Source organism: Mya arenaria, chromosome 3 (genome assembly GCF_026914265.1).
Source record: "Mya arenaria isolate MELC-2E11 chromosome 3, ASM2691426v1".
NCBI classification, from domain to species: Eukaryota; Metazoa; Mollusca; class Bivalvia; order Myida; family Myidae; genus Mya; species Mya arenaria.
The window spans coordinates 49,624,388-49,635,278 of record NC_069124.1 but is presented as its reverse complement, the minus strand read 5'-3'; the positions used below and the strand labels follow the sequence as shown (position 1 = coordinate 49,635,278).

At 34.2% G+C, this 10,891-nt stretch overlaps 1 protein-coding gene across 1 annotated transcript; it reads left to right on the top strand.

The window, feature by feature from the left end:
• The first annotated feature begins 206 nt into the window (after positions 1-206).
• Positions 207-7,172, top strand: LOC128228497 (trafficking regulator of GLUT4 1-like). Its single transcript, XM_052939837.1, has 4 exons — positions 207-329; positions 1,774-1,988; positions 4,346-4,471; positions 6,509-7,172. Exons 1-4 carry the CDS (start codon positions 317-319, stop codon positions 6,650-6,652), a joined length of 498 nt encoding a protein of 165 aa, XP_052795797.1. The 5' UTR covers positions 207-316; the 3' UTR covers positions 6,653-7,172.
• The last annotated feature ends 3,719 nt before the right edge of the window (positions 7,173-10,891 follow it).

Here is a 10,891-nt window from a genome sequence, read left to right as displayed (position 1 = left end):
GAGTGTAAGAATAACATTATTATAGTTTGAGTCTATGTCAATGAAATTGTCCCATTACAACCAGTAATACCTTCTATAGTCTTGAGTCCTTACTTCAAAATAAGCTGTCTATTATTTTTGGTCTCATATTTCAAAATAGCGTGTGCATTCGCCTACCCAATCGCGCCGTCTTATCTGATGGCCTCATTATTTTCGCTACCTTAACATATCATGCGACAACTACTCCAAAATACTGCTAAATTTTGCGTAAATAGAACGCAGTCGGATTTTAACTTGCTGTTAATATTAAAACGAATTCTTAGTTTTCTGTGTTGACATGGAGAATGCCGGTATGTTTAAAGCTTTTCCTTTTTGTTTTAATTAAGTCTATTCATATCATGATAAATAAACTTAATGAGTTGAAACTCAGATTTTAAAAGATCAACTCTACAGAGACATTTTGTTCAATATACCATATCAGAAATGGCCTAAGACATTATGAATTAACTATCCTTTATGTTATATTTGTAAGAATGGCGGTTCATATTTTATGAAATTTTCAAGCTTTATAGCAAAAGCGTATAATACAAATGGTCTTTGTTGTTTTCCCTATTATATTCAATACTATTACAGCTATTATGTGAGGCTAGGAAAAAATGGACATGATACACTCACAATGAAAACCCCCAAAACGTTTGCTCTATTAATGTATATATGCGAATCTATAAATACCCACTTAATGAAACCAATCATTAACTCATAAAAACTTTGTGGTTGTTTTTTGTCATATGGTTTCTCTAAAATTCAATGATAGGAATTCCGGCAGCACCTATTGACGGAGGCATACGCGTGAACACTTAAAAGCTTAAACGTGAAAAGTACGCCCGCACCTTTTCTTCTTGTCTTCTTGTTTTAATTGAGCATCTGACCACAATAAGGTGTTCCACGTATGATACATGTTAAAGAATTTAATTGAGCATTGAAATCTGAGAATAGAGATGAGTGTTTAATAATGTTCATGGCTTTGATTAAGAGTTAAAAGAAGAGCAAATGTGTGTATCGGTCCCTTATTATAAGTAAGAGCATTTTAAAGATAATAAAATTATAATTTACAATTGTTTCATCCAAATATCAAATACATTTCTTTAATGAGTGAAAGTAATTAGAGTTTGTTTTTATAACGCAACTTAAGTAGAATTTTCAACTTAGTAAAAATGATTTCGATGTTGAATTTAAAGGTATTCAACAGTGCAAATCTTGGCTTGAAGGACTAACTCGTAATGTTTTTGTTTTGAGTTTCAATATTTAGCGAGCATAATGCATACACTGTTAATAAGGAGTCGAGCATATTTTACGAAATTTTTTTTTTTCCGTTTTGGGCTTAGAATTGCATTTTCATTTTCTTTTTGAAAAAGGATGTCAACAATATAAATATGTTTTTATGTGAAAATGCTCCAGACAACCGAACAAAGAACACTTTACTTTGTAAAGAATGTATGTATGAAAAAGATTGTTCCTTACAGCGAAATAATATATGATCTTTTAAAATGATGCTTATTTTAGGCTTTCACAAGCCACTGTTGCACTGTGGAATGTTTTATCAAGCATATAATTATTTGTATTAACAATGAGGCCTAAAATAATCTTTATTCTTGTTTCGGTATGTTTAAGTTAAGATTTCTCAAAAATATGCTAGGGTAATAAAGCGGCTCCCGGATTATAGTATAAGATATTTGTCAAATAAGTGAGAAGTAATATTCCTCGATTAATGACAATTGTTCCTAAATTCTTCAGGGAACATAGGATATAATTTTTCTAACCTCGATAATCCACCACCTTACGAGCCGCCGCCTCAATACGACGGTCAACAATATAAACGAGACCAGAACTTTCGGCAACCGTATCCTGGCCAGCACCAGGACGCAGGCCAGCACCCATACACAGTCCAGCAACAATATGGGCTTCAACCGTACGGAGTGCAAACTCATGTACAAAGCCCAACCACTGTGGTACGTAATTTTAATATAAAAAAGCTGTATTGCTGTCCTTATCTTAAAGAAAACATACAAGTTCAATATTTATGAATGTGGTTTTAAATATGATGTCAACATTAACTTGTTTTCAAATATAAACCATACATACACCACTGGGTTGTAAAAGCTTAAAGGCATGCGGGGACATACTAATATAAACACATTTTGTCTGTAAAATGTTAAAGAAACCAATCAATAATAAATGTTTAAACTATGTAAAAAATAAATAAATTTCTTTTCAAGAAATGACGACAAGTTCAATTTCTTTTATTCGAAATCTGCGAAATGCTGTTTTTGGTCGTTTGAGGCTTTGCATATATTCGCGCACTAATTATAACCCAAGGATTATAAACACTGTAGAGTAACATGATCTTTGCTTTTAAACTACTCGTCTTCAGATCAGAATACTTTTGGTATTCATTGATCATAATAGGTTCTGTATCAAGTGACAACTCAAATTACAAAATGGATCATACAAATCGGTCATATATGGCTCTTTTTAAAGGGATAATCGCCAAATTATATACAATCATGCATATTAAGTCATAATAATCAGTAAAATTGGTCCAAATATCATAACTAAATTACTCTAGACTTTCGCATGCCATAAAACATAAATTGCCCAGCATAGATACCACAACCCGAGGGGGAAATTAACTAATACCAAACATTCTAAAAGCCAGTGCTTAAAAAGGAAAACGATTGACATAAATTATTCTTAAACGGAAAATTCAGCTAACTTGAAATACATGTATGTTCAATATCGATAGACATGTAAATACCATATACGTATAAGTCCCTTTTTATTTGAATGTACCGAGGGTTTTCAAATATAACCTTTATAATAGGACCGAAATGTGAATATCACATGAACATTAATAATGTATCAAATGTAATTAGTCGTATTTTCCTATCATATATTACGAACTTGGAGGATAAATTTATGAAGAAATGACTAACACCGTTTTAAATATGTTTCTCCTTATAATTAGTTATAATAGTACATGGATTCTTATGAGCCTAATTGTTGATACATATTGGTACGGCAAAATTTCCTCATCGCCGCCATATTGGAATTTCGAACATATTGAAGAATATAGAAGAAAATATGCGGTAAATGTGCTAATCAATCATTATACCGAAAGTTTGATAAGCTGGACTTTTGTGGATAGGATTTTCAATTTAAAGTATTTGTAAGAAACTTTTTCATAGACTATGAACAATCGGCAGGGTTTGCCGACTCCGAGCGAATCTATAAACAGAAAACGGCTGGATTTTTTCGCTGTTTTAACTCAGAATCGGGGCGATTGAACAAGAGAGTATGAACGATCTGTTGTACGATAATGCAGATCATGCATTTGCAAGAAAACAGAAAATTGTCAAAACATTATATAAAGTTGACTTCGTTGTGTTCAACGCAATGGATCAATTAACCGATGCATTACATCGCTTATGACACATGTTTTGTGGCATTTTTTCCAATTTCAAATTACCTAGGGATTCTAGTTAATATAAAAATGGCCTCGGTACATTTGTCATTACTCATAAACATATATTTTTAAAATGGAAAACCAAAATGCATTATTTTTAAACGGGAAAGTCAGATGAAACAACAACACGATTGTTGCGTGTATTATTTTCGGCAAATAAAATGGTGTTCTATCGGTCACCTACTAGCTCGCATTGACAATCTTAGGCTTGTTTTGAGAGAATACTTGCCTCTTTTTTGGACATCTGGTGTCTAGTCCCTATGTACAGCAGACACTTTTCCCGATGCACAAGGATCGTATATTCAATGCAATTATTTAATTTATGTTGGATTTAAATTTAAAATCACACTTGTTTGATCTGTCTGAACAAGTGTTCATTGCTTTAATACAACCACTGAGCTCTAAGAAGAAATATTTGTTTTAACTATATTATTATTATTATTCTAAGATTGATCTTAATCAAAGGAATACAATCCGAATGTTTTCATTAAAATAGAAACCAACTGACGTTTACTCTTAATGGAATAACCGATGCCTGCAAAAGCCTGATAAAGAAACGACACCATTTAAATTACATTATCCTTTTTAGAAATGTCCCTCTGATTCTAATTAGTGTCTAGTTTTCATCCAATCAAAACACTCAGGGCAATATGATATATCTTAAGAATATGCATTCTGGTCATTCAAATAATAATAGCACATTGACTTATGCTATAACTTTATAAACCGGCCGGTTTGCATGGAATTAAAAAAGCATGGTTAGCTACAGGATTCAATAAACTAGGCGGGAAGGTTAAAGTAGAACTAACACATAACACGTTTATCCTGCATATTTAATTTCAGATTGTGAGCCAGCCCGAGGTGGTGACAACCGTGTCCCTACCGCCTGATTACTTGGTGCCGTCCGTTTTTGCCTGCCTCTGCTGCTTCCCATTGACAGGAATATTTGCCATCTACTATGCCACTGTGGTTTGTGTTAAAAATAAGTGTTAACACTGTTTAAGCAATTACTGTAAATATTTCCGATAGACAGCTTCTAATTCATAATTCTAATTTCGCTTGGTAAGGGCTTTCAACAGTGTTAAAGTGGGTTAGGAAGGCCAATAATTAAAACGTTTCAAAAGTTCATGTTTAATTTAGTTTTGAGGAACAATCTTTTTCGGGAGTAAAACATACCTTCCTTTTGACAAATTTTGGGTAGTAAGGGTTTGACTAGATTTTACGAAAGAATATTTAATCAGAATGGGATAAAAAAAACAGTCACTCTTTTTGGAAAAGTCTGTCGAGATTAAAACTTTAAAATGAATTTTCAAACATAGAGTCGAATTATTAATTTATTCACGTTCTCACTGCGCACACTTTCTGCTAAGTGAATTAATATAGTAAATCTCGTAAATACTCAATATGGAAGTTTACGCCTTTGGCAATAGGCCATTCTACGTTCAGAGAGAGAGAGAGAGAGAGAGAGAGAGAGAGAGAGCAACATAAAGGAAGATTGTGTTATCTGATACTGAAACCCTGTTGTTGTTTCAAATAACAAAAATGACAATATCTGACAACACATTTCACTTTTTCAAAAAATAAAAAAGTACAAATCATAATAGTAATTAAAGTATATAATAAAAATAACATAAAAGCACCAAAGTGTGTGGATGTGGGTGTAGTACAGTTTTATGTCTTGGTTAAATTTGATTGTTCTTGATTAATTTCCCTATACATTTCAATCAATGTAGACAGGCAACACTTCTAATTGGAAAAATGTGAAATCTAGCGTTGACACATTTCTAAAAATTCAGTTCAAAGCCCATTGATTTAATAAACAAGGGCTCGTTGCGTTTTCAATAAGAAAAATTACTCGCATTGAAGATAGAAACCGTAATAGAAAACAATAATATAGATACCCTTACGAATCACAAAATACTAAAATATTTAAAGTAACTGATTCTGTCTGGAAAATGCGTCGGACTTTTGTAATAATTTCCGAGTTAGTTCACACAGGAATTGACTGATTAATTAAAAACCACAACCACGTGTTCTTCCACCAAAGATGCATGTTTTCACCCCATCTTGGAAACGACCTGTCTTCAAGCAAATTTGACGGATAGTGAGGATGAATACATATTCTTGTATTATGCAACAAACACTTACACGTGGGAAACTGTATTAAAGTCCATGTTAAATCCATTTTTTTTGTTTACACTACCGATCTAAGTAAATGGCGACCACTGATATTCAGTCAATGTTTTCATGCCCTGTTCATTTTAAAAATAATTCGTGCATTAACTGTTATAATGTCACTCGCGAACAGTGTTACTCGCGAACATAGACACACACTCGATTCATTCGTGACTCCGCCTCTCGCAAATAATGTATTTCTATGACACTCGTGAAATAAAATATGATCTTGCAAATGTCCTCTATATATCACCCCTCCAACATGAATGACTTTACAGTATTGTTTCAGAACTGATCACGCGTTGACCCCATATTTTTTCAAATTGGGTCACTAAATTATATCGTAACAAAATGACGTCTAATTCTTGATTCTGAAAATTAAACATATCCCATAATATGATCATATAATAAGTGTATAATTTTCTGTATTTGACCACTCAACTTATTTCTACATATTTGGACGTTGTATACAAAACCTAGGTATATTTCTAATTCTACGTTCATCATACAATGTGCATTCCATAAGAAAGTGATATTCATATTTGAATAAGTTACAAATATATTATTTTTATATGCTCATGCAAAGGCGTTGACTACGGTCTGTACCATCGACCCATGTCAACTTTGTGATTGTTGATATATTGAGTTCTCTTAGGTAGATCTAGAACTTAACGCTTTATTGTAAAAACTACTCATTGTGGTGATGTCTTTTTTATGCCAATATTGTGTTAAATTATCGTTCAGCATTGGTTCCACTAACGACTCAAGACCAACTACAGAACGACATTCTTGATCAACATGATATAACAAATATATTTTTATTTTTCTAAGGCGAACAGCGCTTCTGCTTCTGGTGAATTGGACGCGGCCCATCGATACTCCAACAGCGCCAGGAGCTTGATGATCACAAGCATCGTCCTAGGCGTTATGTGGATTGGCATATTTATTGCCCTTTGGCGCCTCGGTGTCGTATAAGGACAGACGTGGAGATTGTTTGGTGAGAGAAAAAGACTAAGAGTGGAATGGACGATAGCAGTTTGCGATCATTGCTGAATCAATGTTTTACAGTATTAATTAAAAAGCATCATTGTATCGCAATCGTTTACGAAAACGTTCAGCCTTATAACTATCTAGACAAACTGTAGTTGTGCTTTGTATTCGAGATAAGCGTACATATATTTTAACGATACAATGTATATTCATCTATGTAAAGTAACTCATTTACTTACATCTGGGGCCGTCTTTATAAGACTTCAAAGTGACGATTTTCATGGTAGTGAACATAAGTTTAACAGAACCAGAACAGAATAAGTTTGTATCAAATTTATTCGCATGCCTTTATGATTTGGATAATTATTTAGTTGAACATTTTTTCTAAGACGTCATGGATACGGCCCCTTTTTTATCATATTTTTTATGATATTTAAACTACATTAACTTTTACATCTGTTTTTATTATTATGTTATGTTTTATAAAATAATTAAAAAAAACCTTATCTTTTTATCTATCTATCCATATATTTATCTTCATTTTTCCTCTTTTATTGAAGAATTACAGATAATATACAAATAATTACAGTATACTTACTAGAAATGAAAGGGTAACACAATGTTTAGATAAAAAAGCACGGTAATGCACACTACAGCATTGTTTACACAATATGTGTACATGTTTTTGCGATCGCTCTCTTCAAACTGGTAAACTGAGGTCTTAACGTGGCTCTTTTGAATTGATTTGGATGCCTCGATGGATTAACTATCACATCGTTTACAATTGTCTGTAAACCATTTTTACATAGAATACAACATACATCAGGTACAAAACCATACATGTGAGTTCCAACGTGTGATAAATATAATAGATATCATCGAATAAACAGATTCCTGCTAGTGCAGGGGACATTCAAGCTTAAGAGTTTTTGCAAATACAAAAGCTTTCTAATTTCAACATCACGTACAACTTGGTTTATTTAAACAAACTATCGCTTCACACATATCAGATCAAGTCATTTTCGTAAACCCTATTATTAATTTTTAAATAAAGTATTGACTAAGTTAACATTTGTTGTAGACATGTTACACCAAAGTTCACAGCTATAAAGTGCTATTAGTTTGACAATTTTCTTAAATAGATCCATAGAGATTAGTGGGTTGATGCCATTGGTACTGACTCCCTGCCCTCGCCTTCTGTAGTCATACTTTACTACAATGTAAATGGTATATTTCAAATTATAGTCCCGTCTTATACCAGTATGGATTACATAGCCTGAATGTTCAATGTACATGTTACCATAAGGTTTTCCTATTGGTGGTGCTGTTCGTCGCTTTGTAAAGACAATATTGTTTGATTTCTTGACATTAACTTTGGCAATATGTATAGACAATATCTTTCAAGCATTGTATATTTAGAGGAGTGACAGATACCAGTGAGATATTATCCGCAAACGATGGCTTCCTCTCTTGACTGATATAAACATACTTCCATTATTGCTTCGTTCAAGGTCAACAAGAAGTTGGTCGATGTAAACCAACTACATTTCTTTTTACAAAACCCCTCCTTGTCTAACAGAACGCAGAACGTCAAACGGCTCTGATTTAAGTCCTTGCACTCTTATCACACATTTCATGTCCTTATACGAGTTCATTAAAAGCCTCAGTGTATCCCAATTTGCCTAATTTGAATAAGAGTCCCATGCGCCAAACAGAGTCAAAGGTAGCTTTCTTGTCCAAGCAGGCAATCTGCATTGCTGTCCGCTTCAATATGATGGTAAATCGTCTCTTGAAGTAAGAACTTTTGAGAACCTTGCTGCTCAGCTGATGGAGATTTTTGACTGTTCACATTGATGCTTGTACATATCCTTGAAATAAGATTATTTTCAAACAATTTACAGAAACACGGTATTAATGATTTTTAATGAATACCGTTCTATTTGGTATATACGTATATTAATTCTGTTTATCAACATGATATTAAACGAATTGTAACTGTTTACTCTTGATTCATATTTATATGAAAAACAACAGAAACAAGCTCAGTAGCCAAAACATAAACCCCGTTTAATAGCACTCCAAAGACAAAAAAAAACACAAACAAGAAACATGGAACAACAGCACGAAACTTCACAAATAACACAGTGCATGTATACTTTATAAAACACTAGGTGTGTTTATCAAGGATTGTTAGGTACCGCCTTGGAACGGTCGGTAAACTATAAATTTACTGGGGGTTTAAACCAGCTTGCGTGCACAACCTCACTATTATCCCAACAATTCAAAATGAAGTAAAAACCTAAAAGGTATAGTATGCATTAACTTGAGGAAACGTAATAATAAAACAAATAATAATAACCTAATACACGAACCCCAAGTAACTTCATTGATTTGGGATCCCAACTCTTTGTGCAGAAGATGGAATACAATTAAGAGTACCTAATACAAAAACTTCTCATAGATACGATGCAGTTATTGTTTGAAACTATGAACATCACACACTATCTGCCTAAGTAAATAAAAGGTTTAAAATGTGTATTCATAGAGTTTCATAATAAAAAGCAGCATTGTACTAAAACTGGGAACAAAAAAAACAAAACATGAAAAGTAAAAACACGGCATGTTTTTGCTTAAAGTTTCTTCCAAATGGTAACCTAAGTAAAATTTTGTAGGAGAAATTCATCATCAAAAACAAGAAGGCAAGTACTCTTCAAAGTATTGCCGTTATATCAACGGATTAAATAAAATCCAAACGATATCCATTGAGTTTATCTGCCCAACTAGTTGCTGTTGAAAGTTACTTATACAGCAGTTGAGGGTTTTTAATACATTATAGCTGTTCCTGCTCTACTGCATCTTATCGGACCATCATTGTCCGTACTTATGTCTGTAGTAACAAATGAATGGTAATTGCTGTTTATAGTATTAAAGAATCACTTTAATACATTAATGCTACAGATCTTGATAACAATTTACGTTCTGTTATCAATGCAATATCGAGTTTATATGTGTCTAGATAATCTAACAAGGAATATGTGGAAGACATTATTCCGCGGCAATTCAAACAGAACAAGTTGAGCAAGGTACACATTATTAGGAATTCATATATATATCAGTACATAAAACCGCATCTAGGGAAACAGAAATGAAAATGTATGCTCTTAAGTCCATTGTCGCTCCCTGTCGTCGGTGTTCCAATGGTTCGACCGTCTATCGCTCCAGTAGTTGTCCTGGTGACGTCGCCTCCTTCGAACTTCTCCTTGTAGTCGTTGTAGTCTCGGCGTTCACTTCCGGCGTTGCGCCGCTGACGATGTTCAGCGACAAAGTTGTTGGATTTGCGTTCGTAACGGGTGTCTCTGAATTTCCTTTCACGTGACGTCCGACGAGTGTTATCCCATTCCTCCTTGGAAACCCACTTCCGGTACACGATTCTCTCATGCCAGAACGTTGCATTTTCAGTCATATCTTCGAGCTCATCTGCGGCGTTCACCTTTGCGAAGGAGTTTCTCGTTCCGTGAAACAAACGAAGATAAGACAATTGCACATTTCTTTTTGTTTTAAGTGTATATATGTCACTTTCGTTACGTCTCTAACAATATGACCGACGAAGTATGATACGTTACGTCGTTTCCTCACATCGTTAAAGTCAGTTTTGGTTGTATTTGTTGCGCTGAAAGACAACTTTTCGTAATTTGCCGTGCTTGTGACATCTATATTTTGCATGATGTCTCGCACCCGACCAGCTTCTCAACGGTTTGATGCATTGACGTTTTTCTGTGTGTTTGTTTCCGTCTCCCGCGGGATGCACGTGGAGTTGTATTGATTCCGTTTCTCGTTTTAGGGCTTTTTGGGTTGTCCATGCTCCGACAATGACCTGTCAGCAGCCCCATTTGTGTCTCTATCTCTGTCAGCGGTTTGATCTTTGAGACCTGCGTCTGTGTTTTTATTCACTTGAGCTGCTTTAGCTGGTGATACTGACGGAATACCATCATTTATTCCAACTGGAGCATAACGCATGTTTTCTGCATTCGAGTCCAACAGATTTTGTTTTATCTTGGCTATTGTGGCGCCAAGTCATTTGACATCATTTCGGAGCCTGTTCATTCTAGAACAGTCCGTGGATTCCGGGAGACGAGCGAGGATGCTCCTAAGTATTCCATTTCTATAATGACCGTTGATCAGTTAAATTTCAATATGGTTTGACGCTAGTATGTTAGAGTCTTC

Excerpts from the sequence above, each read along its gene's own strand:
- LOC128228497 (XM_052939837.1), top strand. Across the intron at positions 1,989-4,345 it reads TACAAAGCCCAACCACTGTG|ATTGTGAGCCAGCCCGAGGT; the intron begins GTACGTAATTTT and ends ATTTAATTTCAG. Across the intron at positions 4,472-6,508 it reads CCATCTACTATGCCACTGTG|GCGAACAGCGCTTCTGCTTC; the intron begins GTTTGTGTTAAA and ends TATTTTTCTAAG.